This window comes from Mastigoproctus giganteus, chromosome 11 (genome assembly GCF_048544385.1).
Source record: "Mastigoproctus giganteus isolate SK-2022 chromosome 11, ASM4854438v1, whole genome shotgun sequence".
Classification (NCBI taxonomy): Eukaryota; Metazoa; Arthropoda; class Arachnida; order Uropygi; family Thelyphonidae; genus Mastigoproctus; species Mastigoproctus giganteus.
The window spans coordinates 1,921,575-1,939,425 of NC_143585.1; the positions used below are offsets into that span (position 1 = coordinate 1,921,575).

At 37.8% G+C, this 17,851-nt stretch overlaps 1 protein-coding gene across 1 annotated transcript in view; it reads left to right on the forward strand.

The window, feature by feature from the left end:
• Nucleotides 1-17,851, forward strand: part of LOC150077643 (putative serine incorporator) — a 190,232-nt gene that overhangs the window by 63,239 nt on the left and 109,142 nt on the right. The window contains exon 5 of the mRNA XM_090384811.1: nucleotides 5,780-5,917. Within this exon, the coding sequence (XP_090240937.1) occupies nucleotides 5,780-5,917 (138 nt within the window). The remainder of the gene's footprint in view (nucleotides 1-5,779; nucleotides 5,918-17,851) is intronic.

Here is a 17,851-nt window from a genome sequence, read left to right on the forward strand (position 1 = left end):
TGTACACTTGATATAGGTGTAGGAAAGGAAAGGAAAAAACTGACTCGAGTAAATAACATAAAGGTCTTTGAAATAACAGAGGAGGAGAAAAAGCAGTATGTACCGAAATTTAAGAACAAGTTTGAGCTTCTGCAGACTGCTCAGGACCAAGATATCGACAAGGAATATTACAACTTTCTGAAAGTGATAAAGCCCAAGAAACCTATAGGGAAACAGAAATCCAAAGAAGAAAAAATTAGTCAGGAAACACTTGTCATGATGAACCAAAGACGACAAATGAAGAGCAAGAAAAACACTGACAGGGAGAAAATTGAGTATACTGAGTTATGCAAAGTCATTAGAAAGAGACTCAGAGAGGACATAAGAAGATTTAACACAAGAAAAGTAGAACAAGCATTAAGGGAAAACAAAGGATTTAAATCAGCAGCCATGAGCAGTAATACAGAAAGACAAATGATACTGAAACTGAAGAATAGCGATGGTATACTTATAAACAGCAGAGAAGGCATAATTCAAATAGCAGAAGACTACTATAGAGAATTATACAAGGAGCGAGGGAATGATACCAGCAGTGGGGAAGATGGATTGCAAAGTAGCAACACATACGACATACCCGATATTCTTCCTGATGAGGTAGAACATGCATTGAAGAAAATGAAGAATCGGAAAGCCCCGGGGGAAGATGAAGTTACTGTAGAGTTGTTAAAATTGGGAGGAAGAGACATAACACAAAAACTGGCAAGGCTCTTCACAAAGTGCATTAGAAAAGGTGTGACGCCTAAGCAGTGGAATAATGCAATCATAGTTTTGCTGCATAAGAAAGGAGATAAATCAGAAATTGGAAATTATAGACCAATTAGCTTGTTATCCCATATCTACAAGTTGTTCACAAGGGTCATTACTAACAGGTTAGAAAGAATACTTGATGAGAATCAACCGAAAGAGCAAGCTGGCTTTAGGACAGGATTCTCAACTATGGATCACCTTCACGTAATATCACAGCTAATGGAGAAAGCAAATGAATATAAAACACCATTATGCATGGCATTTGTGGATTATGAAAAGGCATTTGACTCCATACAGCATAAGGCAATGTTTCGGGCACTGGAAAGACAAGGCATAGATACTCCATATATTATGATTTTGAAGAAAATATATGAGAGTGTTACATCCTTTATTAGACTAGACAAAGACAGTAGCAAATTTAAAATCGAGAAAGGAGTTCGACAAGGAGACACAATATCTCCGAAGCTGTTTACTGCTGCCCTTGAGGAAGCTTTCAGAAGATTAGACTGGTCGCAGAAAGGAGTCAATGTGAACGGAGAGTACCTAAACCATTTACGATTTGCAGATGACATTGTGGTCATAAGCCACGATCCCAAAGAATTAGAGGAAAATCTTAATCACTTATGCACAGTTAGTAAGGATTTTGGACTAAAGATGAATATGGCTAAAACAAAAGTAATGATGAACAAGTATGCCACGGAAAGGGAAATAATGATTGAAGGAGCAGTAATTGAAAAGGTGGAGTCATATACTTATCTGGGACAAGTTATTAGCTGTAATAATGATAAATGGCTGGAAGTCAAGAGAACAATAAATTTTGGATGGATAGCATTCAGGAAATATAGTTACATACTGAAGAGCAATATCCCAGTTTGTCTGAAACGTAAAATAATGAATCAATGTATACTCCCCACCATGACTTATGGAAGTGAAACTTTGGCACTCAACAAAAGAATGGAAGAGAAGCTAAGAACTACACAGCGAAGAATGGAACGAATTATATTGGGAATCAGACTGTTAGATAAGAAGAGAAACACATGGATTAGGCAGCAAACTCAAGTAAAGGACATTCTTATCAAAACTAAAGAACTAAAATGGTCTTGGGCAGGACACATAGCTCGAAGACATGATGACAGATGGACTAAGAAAATAACAGAATGGTACCCAAGAGGAGCTAGAAGAAAACCTGGAAGACAAAGGCGGAGATGGATAGATGAAATTCATGAGTTTTTGAGTAGTAAATGGATGGCCAGTGCTCAAAACAGAAGGAACTGGAAAGTTGCTGGAGAGGCCTTCATCCTGCAGTGGATTGAAAATGGCTGATGATGATGAATGGTATTGTTATTATTTTTTTATTTTTCAGGCACTTTTAATTTTTTCCATTGGAACTACACCTGTCAGGTCAGCACTCCTACACAACTTATTTATTTGTATGCATGCGTGGTATATACAGGTAGTTCCCAACTTTACGAGTTAATTCATTCCTAGTGCGCGCTCGTAAAGCAGGAATTTATTTCCCATAGACATAATGTTAAAAATAGGGGTTATGTTCTTAACAATGAAATTAGTTTGTTTAAACAATGATTGATTTATCCAAAGAAATGAAACATAGCCTGTAAAATCAAGCAAATTATAATAATAAATAAATTATTTATGACTTACAAATGTTAAAGAATGTTTATTCTTCGTCGACTAAATGCACACTCGTTGATCACTCATTATTGGCTCAGCACTCGTTGGTTTTTGCACAAGGAAGCATCTTCTTCAGAAATGCTTTAAGAGGTGCTTGTTTCCGGAATAATCTACTCTTTTCTTCATAAATTTCAATAGCATGCATAAGCATTTTTTAACGGAATGCACAAATTGCAACTAACACGATTTACGCAGAGTAACAAGTTTATGAAGTTTAAAAAAAAAAAGGAATGAAGAGAAGATTCTGAAAATTTATTTATGTTTTTTTATATGATTGAATATTTCAATAAAGGGGAACACATTTCACCATAATAACATAGAAAACCACACAATATCAGCTATCAATATTTTCACAAATGCAATAACACGGAGTTTACTACCCGTTTATAACTGCCTGCAGTAGCAGAAAAGCCTAATAAACTGGAAAGTGCAAATTGTTTTTATTGTTTTATGGTCATGACCTCCAGAAATATGCTTTAGAAAAATGTCACAAAGCCGTTCAAAATTTGTTCTTATAACAGAACATATGATAACAATGAAAGTGTAGTGCATTTTAATGATTTGAATTGGTAACTAATGCAACTTACACTATAGCGAAAATTTCAACTTCCGAGGTCGTGGAACAAATTTCCAAAAAACAATGTGTTATTGGGTTCACATTATGATATTTTCACTGACTGGGCTAGCTGGGTGAGTAAAGTGCCTGCCTGGCTACCCAAAGGTCGTGGGTTCGAATCCCACCTCGGGCTTGGATCAGAGTAAATGCAAAAACTTTAGGAGGTGCATTATGACCACAGAAGCCGATTCATCAACAACTTAAAAAAAAAAAACAATATTTTCACAATACAATGGTGTCTCTGGAATGGATTAATATCGTAAAGTGGGGTACCTGGTATTGTACAACTACATGCATGGTTTAAAATGCAGTATTTATAAATGTTTAACATTCATTTTTTTGTATTTAACGTTCATATTTTCCATTTTGTTGATACTTGATAAAAAAAAAAACTCAGGACTCATAAAGCAGGAACTGTCTGGGTCTGGTCTATTCTGGTCTGGTCTGCACTGCACTGCGCTGCACACAAACTGCTCATTGCATGAGCAGTTTGTGTTGGAATTATTTAACCCTTTGGGGTCCATCATTATTTCTGCTGTCCTCCCATTCTGGTCCAGCACAGGGGGGATGAATACTGAATATGAGCTCTTCAAACATTATTTTTTTGAGTTTAGATGAGCTATTATAATAAAAGTGATTGATAAAACAAAAAAAAAACCATTTCAGACATTTTGAATATTTGTTATTTTTTTGAGTTTAGTGATGGTATTTCTTGAAACATTCACCAGGATGCAATTCTGGTTTTCTGAAGCATGTCTCATAAGACTAAACTGTTTGTTTTCTTCCACTGCTAAACTTTCTGTCACTACATACTAACAAGAAAATACAGTGTGCAATAACACTCCGTGTTATTGCACACTGTATTTTCTTGTTTCATCACAAATGAATACACCCATTCAATCTCTCTTTGGCATTTGAACTTGATGGACTTTTTCTGGAAAGGACATTCTTATTTTGGACATCTCTTACTAGCTGAACAAGCAAATTCTTTCGAAACTGCCTGTGACAAAGGTTTTTTTGAGATAGATCTGCCACCTTCAACAAGATGAAGCTGTTCACAATTGAGACTTCTAATACCCAGAAAAACAACTTTCTCCAACATTTCATTGATTTCTGAGTGAACAAATAACTTGCATAGTAATGGTCAGTTCTGCCTACCATTCCCATACTTTTTGTATATTCACAAATAGCAATGGGCTTTTCAATCTGTAACAATTCCCTCCTTTTACCTTTCTTGTTGTGACTACAATTTGGGTATCATAGAAAGTAGAAAGCAAAAGTACAGTTCTTTTTGTCTTTCCACGAACTGTATCCTCCTTTCAGAAACCAACAACTCTGTTTTTCAATTTTCTTTGTTGTCTTGATCTCTAATGGTAAACCTTCCTCTTTCCCATAACAGTGCCCATTAGGTGTATATTCAATTTATGTAGTTCTTCTGCTAGTTGAATATTAGTGTAAAATCGGTCAGTGAACAAACGAAATCCACTACCCTCAATGCTTTGAAGAATTTTTTGAATGAGATGAAGCCACACCAGCATTGGTTGACAGTTTGTTATCGACTTCTTCAACACTGCTGCAAGATATATCATTGAGGTAGAAAATAACATCATCCTCACCATTGGACAAAATTAAATCAAATTCTGAATCGGAAAAAGTTCTAACAGTTTCTCAGTTTTTTTCATCAGACAAAAAAGCCTTGTTTTTGTCAGAGAGTAAATACACGGTGAACACTAAAAATGAAGAAGAAAAACTACAGCCACCGGCTGTTAACAATTGAATGTAAGCATTCAATTAGTTCATGAAAGTGTTTATATGACGTATAAATAGAAGGCAGTTTGATATTACAGGAGTGGGAAAACAAGTTATAAAATTGGCAGAACAAAAAGGTGCATCTGATGGAACATTGGACCACAGAGGATTAATCTATGTTATGCTATATATAAAGTTTTTAATTTTTTTTAAATTTTTAATCTATGCTAAGTGTAAAATGGATTACCAGTACAATATTTGAATAACTTTTATTCATTGGTGAAATAGGAGGTTATTTTTATTTTATTTTTTATATTTTGAATATGTCCAAATCTTTTTTCGGTTTTTGTGTAGGGTAATGAAATTTGCCAAATTTATCCACAATTTACAAATTACATGTTTATAAAAATAAATAAAAATTTTTTATTTATTTTTATTTACCAATCATGACAACCAGGTAGTTTTTATTATTACTAGAAAACTGAACTTGCTATGCAGACAGCAGGTTCAGTTTTTCACTGAGCAGGTATCTCTTCTCTTGTTTTTACAGCGAAATTTTTTTTTTTATCTTTTCTAATATCTGCTCAGTTAATTGTTTTAATGTGTAATTTCATTTGTTTAAGTTTGTATTGTGGCTTCTTCCATTCTCCCCTTCCCACACATGCACATATATGACTGTTTGGGAGTACGTTTACAGTGTTGGTAATGGTTCATTTATCTGTGTATCTGGTGGGTTTTCTAGTACAGCACTATAAATTTTAAATTTGACATCTTAAATTTGGGAATTAGTTCTTTTATACTAAATTAACATGAACACTACTCTCTCTGAGTGAGCAGTGTTCATATTGTTGTGATTCTTAGAAGAGTCGGCTTTAATTTTTAAATTTTTATTAAATATTGCTATATTGCATTAACTGTTGTTGTTATTTTAAATAGTGTGGATGTATTTTGGAATGGTTGGAGGCTTTTTATTCATTTTGATCCAGCTTGTTCTCATTATTGATTTTGCACACGGATGGGCAGAGAGTTGGGTTGAGAAATATGAGGAAAATGAATCCAAAAAATGGTATTTTGGTAAGTATGAATAATGGATTTCTTTATAATTAACGAGTATTTTATTTCTTATTGGATTATCCACCCAAGCTTTATCAAATTTAACTCCTATAAAGGCCAGTAAATATCTGTAGCAATTTTTAATGTAAGTACTAATAATAATAATAATAAAATTCAAAAAACCTCCTAGTCTTATAATTCAGCTTGGGCAGTTTGTATTAGCATTATTTAATCTACACCGAGCTTGAGTTTTCTCAAATTTTGCTTTCCACTAATTAAACATTTGATTAAAAACTTACGCATAAATAGTGCCAAAGCCATTTGATTTTCAGCAGACTATTTTTCTAGTTAATGTTATTTGCTGGCATATTACAGCTGCCGTTTGCTTCTACAGTGGCAGACAAAAAAACCATCACTTGTGAATTTTCAAATAATATGTTTTGCGCTGCATTGTTGGTTGCAGAAATGTTCAAAATGCATTTGTTAGATGGGATATATATATATATATATATCATGAAAATTTCTTTAGCAATATGCAATAAGTTTCTAAATCCTAAATGTATAGGCCATGTGAATTTAAGATAACCGAGACAAGGCTAACTTAAAGACCAGTATTGTATTAACGCCAATACCTATATGTAAAAAACACCAGTACTTAAGAAAATCGAACTATTATAAATGTGTATATATATATATATATATATATATCTGGAATGAAATCCAATAAAAAGACTCTACCTGATATACCTAATTGCCATAAATATCTTTCCAAAGGGTGTAATTAATGAAAATATGAGGAAATCATGCAAATGGCAATCATGACAACCAAACATACATTTTATTGCATTTACGTGTACAAACTTAAATGACAAGTTAATGTAATAGTATTATGTACTGTAAATCAGCAAAATAAGTCCTCAATATTTTGTTGTTCCTCCTCGAGCTGCAATTACAGCCTTGCAATGATCTGGCATAGAGTTAATCAACTTCTGGATGTATGGTTGCCTAATTTCATGGTACTACACCCTTACAATGTTCTCCTGCAGCTAAATCTTACTTGTTGGCTTTTTCTGAGCAATTTTAGATGACATTATGTACCACCAATTTTTAATTGGATTCAAATCTGGATTGTTGCCAGGCCAGTCCAACACTGTATTGCTAGCATTTCTGAGGTATGACTGCACCTTAAGGAGAAAAACGACGGAAAACATTTGTGTAAGTATGTTTTAAGCCTTGTGAGAAAAGAAGACAAACCCATCATTAAATCTAAATAGCATAAAACTTACCAATTTTGTTGTGTGGCAAGGTGCTGAGTCCTGTTGAAAAATGCAGTTTTGAACGTCTGTGTGGTGATCTCAAATAACGGGTTTCAGGCACTCCTCCAAGATAGTGTAGGTTTCTGCATTCACCGTTCTGTTAATAAACTTAATTCGCCCCCACCCCTTTGCTTGTTATGTATCCCCAGACCATCTGACCAGCAGGGAACTTTTTTTTTTTTTTTTTTTTGTAGTTATTGGCGCATCGGCTTCTGTGGCCATAATGCACCTCCCAAGGTTTTTGCAGTACTTTGATCCAAGCCCGAGGCGGGAATCGAACCCGCGACCTTTGGGTTGCCAGGCAGGCACTTTACCCACCTGGCTAGCCCGGTCGGCCCAGGGAACTTTACAGTCGTTGTTATGCAGTCAGGATGGTATGCCTCCAATTTTCGTCTTCTGACATAGGTGGCAGGACCTGCCAGAGTGAAACTAAAACTACTGGGTTCCTGGTCTGCCTCCACAGGGCGAAGGTGGGGCAACGTTGGGCCTCAGCAGGGGTCCAGCGGCTAAACGACCAGATGAACAACGGTACACGACATCACACAGATACAAAGCCCACACACTTTTAAATCTCTGGCATTTCCCAGTGAACTGGTACACCCACAATGAAAGCAACACGGAGATGGGGGAAACCCCTGGTGCCGTCTGACACTAAATACACCTTACCTTACCTTACACTTTACCTTACCTTCCCATCTGAGCCATGCAGGTTGAATTTTGATTCGTCAAAAAAGATGGTGTCCCATTGCTCAAAAAAGATGGTGTCCATGAAACATGTTTTAGCCCAGGCAAGTCACTTCTTCCTCATTTGTCTTTCTTGGGCCAATAGACATGCAGGCCACATTCCGAAAGCCGTCTTTGGATAGTTCGTGTCCTTGTTTCAACACCAGAGGCCATCTCAAAGTCCAGTTTTAGATCAGGAGCACTAGCATGGCAATTACATAGAAATTACGAAGGCATAATCATTTCAAATATCAATCTATGGAAGGCGTAGTCACTCTCTTACGGCTTGATCTGGACCTTCTCTTCACATCACATGTTTCAGGCTTTAATTTCAGCACCTGGGATACTTTTGACTGGTGGCAGCCTATTTTATCAGCAATCGCAAGCATAGAAAACCCTTCCTGGGACAGAGCAACAGCTACACTTTTTTTTCCTTGGTGTCAATTGAACATATGGAGCAATGATTACACCTCCACAAAACAGGATACTAATTAGCATGTATACCCTTCCAACACCGTATTTATAGAAATGGCTGATGCAATACCTTTCAATTACTGTGTGATACAATAGAAGCGTTATCTGATGCAATACCTTTTCTTTGTGACAAACAAAATGACTGTTTTCAAATGATATCTTATATGTTTCACTACAAATGTTAATTTTTTTAAGGTGATGCAGTTTTATTGTCCACCACTGTAGATAAAAAAAAGTAAAGTGCAACCATTATCAACCCACTGCAGGATGGAAGCCTCCTCAACAATTCATGCTGAGGGAAATGGACCATAATCTGCCACGCTGGTCCAGTGCGGGTTGGCAGATCGACCGTATTCAGCAGTCAGGGGCTTGAACCCCGGTCTACTCAAAGAGCGTGTGCTACTGCACTCCCGCTCCTGCCCACTTGGCTACGGAGGCCATCCACTGTAGATATAGTGCACCAAATTCCATATTGTTAGTATGTGATATGACAGCATTGTGTTTGGATGCACACTACTGTGAAAATTTTTGGAATGGATAGTTATTGATTTTAAAAAGGCAGTAAAAAAAAAAAAAAAAAAAATAGGGAATGATAATGATAATTCAAATTCTAAGAAGCAAGGACATTAATTAAGTCTTGATAACTACTGGAATGAATATATAAAACTTAGGCTTAAGTACTGGACTTGTTAGCCGTTGTATAACTAGTACTTTAGTGTATAAGTGGGTACTAAGAAACACTGGACAAGTGTGAAAGTTAAACATAGTGTTATGAATGTAAAATGACTACTAGTAAAGAACATATATTTTACTGACTGATATTAATGATGGAACACCACTCTGCATGAAGTTAAAGCTATGTTTATTGACCAGTAGTAGCAACTGTCATTCTGTTAGTTTATAAAATTGGTGCCAAATGAGCACAGAAAAATATATGGTCAGAAGCAGGGCCTGAGAGAGGTGAGATGGGACTAGACCAGTCATAAATGTTGAGTCCCATCATCATCAGCCATTTGCAATCCACTGCAGGATGAAGAGGCCTCTCCAGCAACTTTCCAGTTCCTTCTGTTTTGTGCAATGCACATGAGTCCCATACCACTCTGAAAGCCATAAATATACATGAATAAAATCAATATAACAAATAAAAACAGATTTTTCACCACTTATGAAAAGAAACTTTAATTTATATAACAGAAATTATTTATCATACCAATTACAATTCTTCGCAACTTCCATAATATTTGTTTATTTGGGCCATAATTTGACAACCTGAATTTCGAAAGGAATTAAAGTTATTTTAAAAATGCTTTTCGAGCTTTTTTTTTCTTTTTTTTCTTTTTTGAAACTTCCTATATTATAAGGTTTACTTCAAAAAATAAAAATTCTCTCATAAACTACCCCAAAAGAAATTGTAAGATATATTTCTTTAAAGGTCTCATATTGTCTAATGCATTTAATTCATTTTTAAATCTCTCATACATGTAATAATTCCAAGACATGGAAAATAAAAATACAGGTAGCCCTCAATTAACACGGTAGTTTGGTTCTGCAAAAAACACTACGTAATTCAAAACCATGTTAATTGAGACTAAGAACTAATTTAAAATAGGGAGTTAAGTTCCAGAAAATTAAACAAATAAAGATGATTATTTCAATACATATATTTCCCCAACTCTTTCCCATCTCTTCCATCATGCAGTATGATTGACGACTTTTGAGGTTATGATGAACATCATGGCAGGATTCAATATTTCTTACATTTTGAGGGTACAGCTCTAAAACAGTGTTCGCAGGCCAGCCGCTAGTTAGTACACCAGACCAAACTTATTGGTAACTCTCTAGGAGGCTTCTGGATCAGCTAGTGTATAATCTTGCTACCTCTACTCTGCCAGACAGTAACTGGAGGGAGTCCGAGTAGTGTGTATGCGGGGAGCATTGGCATTGTCGAGGCCACGTTATGTCAAGGATCTGGGTATATTCTTACCATGTGTATGCCATATCCAAAAATTTCATTGCTTCATACAACATATCCCACCCACTTTTTCTTACTATTGAATACACCATGAATTGTCAAACTAATAGAGCAAGATTAACTGCGAAAAGATCTAAACCTCCAAAGCATTTCCTAATTCATTTCACAAATATATGTGGTCTCAATTCTAATCTCAACGTTGTCCATTTCCACTTGCAGTCTGCCAAACCCCATGTACTTTTTCTGACAGAATCTCAGTTATCGGTTGATTCAACTACTGCTCATCTCAGATGCCCAAATTATTCGCTGTATGATTCCTTTCGCCTCAAAGGTGGTACTTGTGCATATGTCCGTTCTGATATTCCCTGTCAGAGACTTGGCAATTTGGAATCTCCTCTCTTTGATCTTCTCTGGCTTAAAATCTCTCTACCTCATTGTATCAAATTCATCTGTGGTCTCTACCGTTCTCCCAACTCCACTAATCACTTGGAGCTCTTTGACTTCCTCTCTTTGCAACTTGACTTTCTCCAGTCCAACTTTCCTAACAGTGAGGTAATTTTCCTTGGTGATTTTAATGTTCACAACTCCAGCTGGCTTCCATTTTCTAATCACACTGACCCAGCTGGTCGAGATGCTGAGGCTTTTGCAATTACTAATGACCTTGCACAGATTGTTCATTTACCTACAAGAATACTGGACAATCCTAACCATACAGCCAACACGCTTGATCTTTTTCTCACAAACAACCCTTCTAAGTACATGGTCGAATTGAGAGGTCCTTTAGACACTCAGGTCAAAACTTGGTGATTTTCTCTTCTCCAATGGAGCCTTTATCTCATGGCTATTCTCAACCTCATGTTGTTTGGCATTACAAGAATGCAAAATGGGATGACTTGCGAGATTTCTTTTCTTCTTTTCATTGGTCAGATTACTGTTTCAAAACTTCAGATGTCAACGTCAAATCGTGTCAGTGAAATTATTCTTGAAGGAATGGAATCCTTTATCCCACACTCCACTTTAAAAACTCGTCCTTTATCTAAACCCTGGTTTTCCAATAAATGTGCTAAGGCTGTTCAAGAGATGAATGTTGCATATCGTAATTGGCTTGTATCTAATTCTTCAGTTTCATTTTCTGCCTACACCAAAGCTCGCAACAATTGTAAAGCAGTTATTAATCAGTCCAAACTAGAGTTCGAACAGGCTAAGAGTAGAAAACTTGCTTCTTGCCCTAATGGTAGCTGAGCATTCTGGTCTCTTGCCGAAGCTATTGGCCGCACCTTTTGCCCAACTCTACCCATCTCTGCTCCCACCTCTGTCCAAACCAGATGGTTCTGTTGTCACTTCACCCATGGATAAAGCTGACCTGCTAGCATCCCATTTTTCTTCCAGCTCATGTATTAATGATCTTGGTAAAACACCTCCCACCATTCCCAACACACTACATTCAATGTCTCCTGTGGTCTTCCATCAAAACGATGTCAGAAAGATTTTGACGAATCTTGATGCTAAGAAAGCTCTAGGTTCTGATGGTATTTCTACACTTGTTCTCAAAACTTGTGCTCCTGAACTTACTCCTATTCTTTGCCGCCTTCTTTTCAATTTCTTACCCTCCTGCTTGGAAATTAGCATTACTAGAGGCATTTGATGCAAGAAAGCAAGCTTATGCAGCATCAGCCAAAAAAAAAAATAATAAAATAAAATAAATAAATAAAAAATAACCACTTCCACTTCACACATCTGTTCGTTCGAAATACCTGTCCAGCTGAGCCTTAAACTTATTTAGGCTATCAACTTCCACGACAAGGGATGGAAGTCTGTTCCACCAACCAACCACCCGCTGGCTAAAGGCAAATTTCCTCACATCTATCCTACATCTGTCTTTCCTCAATTTGAATTTATGCCCTCTCAGGTGATTATTCTGAGCAAGAGGAAGAATCCCATCAGCCTTGAGCATGCTCAAACCATTCAAGGCTTTATACACCTCTATCAGATCACCTCGCTGGTGCCTAGTCTCCAGACACTGTAATTTGCAAAACTTAAGCCTTTCTTCGTAAGAGCACCCCTTTGTTCCATTCACCAATCTTGTTGCCCTTCTCTGTACTCGTTCCAGCATCTCTACATGCTTGTTGAAATGAGGCTTCCAGACCTGTATACAGTACTCTAGGTGTGGCCTGACCATTGACTTATACAAGGGAATAATCACCTCCTTATCCCTGCTAGAAAAATTCCTATAGATCATCGACAATACACCATGAGCTACTCTTGCAGCCCATCTGCACTGCTCAGAAAACTTCATATCTGCCTGCACACGAACCCCCAGGTCCCTTTCATTCTCTACCACTGTCAGTGTAGTACCACAGAGTTGATACGTTGCTCTGGGGTTGCTGTTTCACATATGTAGTATTTTACATTTGTCAATGTTAAACTTCATATGCCACCCCTCAGCCCATCTGCTCAACATTTTCAGATCCTGTTGCAGTAGCATAGTGTCAGTAGTGTCCTTGACAACCCTGCCAACCTTCGTATCGTCTGCAAACTTGGACATTAAGCTTGATATACCATCATCAATATCATTTATAAATACAGAAAACAATAATGGACCCAATACTGAACCCTGAGGGACTCCACTAATAACATTAGTCCACGATGAGCAGTGTCCATTCATTACCACTCTATCTTCTCCCCCTCAACCACCCCTTTATCCATAGCAGCAATTTGCATCCAATGCCACACTGCTCCAATTTGTGCAGCAGTCTTCCATTATGCAACAGTATCAAAAGCCTTTGTAAGATCCAAGTATATAATATCAAAGTTATTCCCTGCATCCAGTTCTTTTGTGACTGCATCATAGTATCCAATCAGATTGGTCAGGCAAGACTTCCCCTTAACAAAACCATGCTGTGTCTGAGCTATAACTGAAGTCTTGTCTAGATGATCCTGCAGTGCTTAGTTAACCAGTGCCTCCATTAATTTTCCGGGAACAGAAGTTAAACTAACAGGTCTATAATTACTTGTGTCGCCCTTTGATCCTCCTTTGTGAATTGGGGTCACATTTGCACATCTCCAATCCATGGGTACTTCCCCTGAGTCCAAGGAAGCTCTCATAATTATGGCTAAGGGTTTGCTTACTTCCTTTGCTTCCTCCTTTAATATAACTGGATGGATCCCATCCACCCCAGGTGCCTTTCTTGTAATTATCTTCACAATTTCTCCTCCACTTTACTCTCAGTTATTACAAGATTCTCTAGCTTACTGCCAGAGTGATATCCCCCCTGTGGCATTCCCCTCGCTGAATAACTCCTCATGTGTGAATGTCAATGCAAAATATTCATTTAGTTTGTTAGCTAACTGAGCAGGATCATCAACAGTGACCCATCGATATCAAGTGGACCAATCTGATTCATCCCCTTCCTTCTAGAGTTTACATAAGTAAAGAACTCTGCTGTTTTTCTTTGCATTCCTTGCCAAAGATTTCTCGTAATCTGCCTTCACCTGCCTAACTTCCTTTGTAACTTGGTTACATATCAACTTGTACCTATCATAGGCTTCTGTGTCACGTGTTAATTTGTATGTATCCCATGCATTTTTCTTCTCTGCCATATGTCTCATTGGTTCATCTGACATCCACTTAGGCCTAAACCTTGAACAATATTTCTTAGTTGGTATGTAAAGCCTAGTAGCTTCCAAGATAAGTTCTTTGAATGCTTCCCATTTCAAATTTGCTGTTGGTAACATCAGTTGATCCCACTGTATAGAATTTAAATACTGTCTCAGTCCATCGTAGTCGCCTTTACGAAAGCAATAACCCTTCCCTTTACTCCTAATGGTAGTTACCTCTTTGAGTAAATCCCACTTGAGCACACTGTGATCACTGCCACCTAGTGGTTCATTTACCTGCAGATTCTTAATGCATGAAGAATCACTACTGATAATCAAATCAAGAGTATTACTCCCTCTAGTTGCCTCCCAAACATGCTGATGTACAAAACAATCATCCAATAAATCCACAAAAGCCTTGCTAGTGTGTGAGTGACTAGCCCCCCAAATTCCAATCGATATCTGGGAAATTAAAATCCCCCATTATAAGACTCTCTGATTTACTGGTCCACTCTATTTCCCTGTACAATTTCTTATTATACTCATCAGAGTCATTAGGCCTATAGCACACTCCTATTCTCAATTTTGATCTCCCAATGCTTATGTCACACCAAACTGCCTCAACACTGCACTGTCCATCAATGTCGACTGGCTTCACTTCCTTGGATTTTATGTATTTCTTAACATATCTGCTGACGAGGGTACTAGAGACGGTCGTGTTCAAAGCCGCTAAGTGGATTTTTCTTGTTTATTGATTTGAAATTATTGTTTTTCTAAAACTTTTGATTTAAATTTAGTAGTATAACATTATTTTGTGATTTTCTGATTAATTTGGTGTATTTATTCTTTACTCGGCCTTGTAATTGCATAAAAGTATCAGTAAAGGTTTCCACGTGTTTCAACTCCGCTACTGTTCGTAATTTTCCCGCCTTTGTGATACGATAGTTATATACCGTACTAGATAGCGTTAGTTGAACTTCGTTAGCAGTTAAATTGTACGTTTAAATAAATACATATAACAACTTAGATTACAAACGTAATATAATTAATTATATTTAACATAATTAATAACATAACATAATTAATTATAATTAATTAATAAATTAATAGAATCATGAATCAGACCAGAGCAGCAAAGCAAAAGGCTCAAGCTAATGGAAGTGCTGTGGCTCAGAGCAGAACTGAGGGGGGCAGTTGTCCTCTGACTCACAGCCTTATAAAATGCACTGTTTGCTTGATGTTTGCAGAGCAATCGGGTACGGGACATGATACTGCCAAGGGGGATGTCTTTGTGTGTGTGCGCGATGCAAGGAGTGTATCGATATCAGGCAACAACTCGGCATTCTTGTGGGCCTATATGAGAGCTTGAAGGACAGGGTGGATGCCCTCAAAGAAACTAAATTGAGGGGCCCATCAAGCTCTCAGCTGCCCACATCAACGCCAGAGCTTGCACTTGGGCATCACGTGACACAGAGACAACCCCCAAGGCAGAATGCGCTGGTCCCGAAGGAACTAGTAGTTGTTGGTGACTCTATTGTCAGGGAAACGGGGAACATGCTTTGTAAAAAAGATAGGTGGAACAGGACCAGGGTATGTCTGCCAGGGGCAAAGGTTGATGACATTGTAGAGCGAATATCATCTTTTAAGGGCACAAAAGGTGATATAGTTGTACACATTGGCACTAATAATATTAAGAGTAGGAGACCGGCAGAATTACTTAACAAGTACAGGTCACTGTTGAACAAAAGCCGAGAATTAGGGTTGAATTTGAAAGTGTCTGCAATTCTGCCCAGACACGATAGGAGGGAGTATATGATGAGAGCCTTGTCGATCAATTCGGCCCTGGAAAGATTGTGCAAGGCTCAAGGGGTAGAATTTTTTTCAGCCTGGACTGTACTTGTTAACAGGAGAGAGAGATTGCTTCTACAGGGATGGGATACACTTAAATAGAAAGGGCGCAAGAATATTTGCCGATGCTATCGAGGCAGTGTTAGGTGGGTCGGAAAACTGCTAGCTTGGGGGGAGACAAAGACCAATAGATTGACAGTAGCCACTGGCAGAGGTGAAAGAGATTCTTGCACTGCTTCTATTAGAATGAGCAGAAGCCTGAAAAACAAGATGCATGGTATTTCAGAGCCTGCTGCGAGCCATTGCGGTACAAGTAAACACATGGGTTGTGTTAGGGTAGCTAAGAATAGAAACAGGTGCAGGTATACTTGCGTGTACACCAATGCTAGGAGTTTAGTAAATAAATTTGATGAATTTGAGGTATTGCTCAAAACATCAAAGGCAGATATTGTTGGGATATCAGAGACGTGGTGTCACACAGATATAAGAGATGCAGAACTGGAATTTGGGGAGTACAACGTCTACAGAAAGGATAGACAGGATAGGAAGGGGGGAGGGGTTATGCTATTAGTTAAGAAACACATAAAAACCAAGGAAGTGAAGCCAGTCGACATCGCCGGACAGTGCAGTGTTGAGTCAGTTTGGTGTGACATGAGCATTGGGAGATCAAAATTGAGAGTAGGAGTGTGCTATAGGCCTAATGACTCTGAGGAGTATAATAAGGAACTGTGCAGGGAAATAGAGTGGGCCAGTAAATCAGAGAGTCTTATAATGGGAGATTTTAATTTCCCAGATATTGACTGGAATATAGGGGCTGGTTTCTCAGACACTAGCAGGGCTTTTGTGGATTTATTGGATGATTGTTTTCTACATCAGCATGTTCGGGAGGCATCTAGAGAGAGTAATACTCTTGATTTGATTATTAGCAGTGATTCTTCATGCATTAAGAATCTGCAGATAAATGAACCACTAGGTGGCAGTGATCACAGTGTGTTGAAGCGGGATTTACTCAAGGAGGTAACTACCATCAGAGGTAAAGCGAAGGGTTTTTGTTTTCGTAAAGGCGACTATGTTGGTCTGAGACAGTGTTTAAATTCTATACAGGGGACCAACTGATGATGTTACCAACAGCAAACTCAAAATGGGAAGCATTCAAAGAACTTATCTTGGAAGCTACTAGGCTTTACATACCAACTAAGAAATATTGTTCAAGGTTTAGGCCAAAATGGATGTCAGATGAACTAATGAGGCATATGGCAGAGAAGAAAAATGCATGGGATACTTACAAATTAACACATGACACAGAAGCCTATGATAGATACAAGTTGATATGCAACCAAGTTACAAAGGAGGTTAGGCAGGCGAAGGCAGATTACGAGAAATCCTTGGCAAGGGATGCAAAGAAAAACAGCAAAGAGTTCTTTACTTATGTTAACTCTAGAAGGAAGGGGATGAATCAGATTGGTCCACTTGATATTGATGGGTCAACTGTTGATGATCCTGCTCAGGTAGCTAACAAACTAAATGAATATTTTGCATCGACATTCACACATGAGGAGTTATTCAGCAAGGGGAATGCCAGAAGTGTATTCAACTCTAGCAGTAAGCTACAGAATCTTGAAATAACTGGGAGTAAAGTGGAGGAGAAACTGTTGAAGATAAACACAAGAAAGGCACCCGGAGTGGATGGGATCTATCCAGTTATATTAAAAGAGGCAGCAAAGGAAGTAAGCAAACCTTTAGCCATAATTATGAGAGCTTTCTTGGACTCAGGGGAGGTACCCATAGACTGGAAATGTGCAAATGTGACCCCAATTCACAAAGGAGGATCAAAGGCTGACACAAGTAATTATAGACCTGTGAGCTTAACTTCTGTTCCAGGAAAATTAATGGAGGCACTGGTTAAAGAAGCACTGCAGGATCATTTAGACAAGACTTCAGTTATAGCTCAGACACAGCATGGTTTTGTTAAGGGGAAGTCTTGCCTGACCAACTTGATTGGATACTATGATGCAGTCTCAAAAG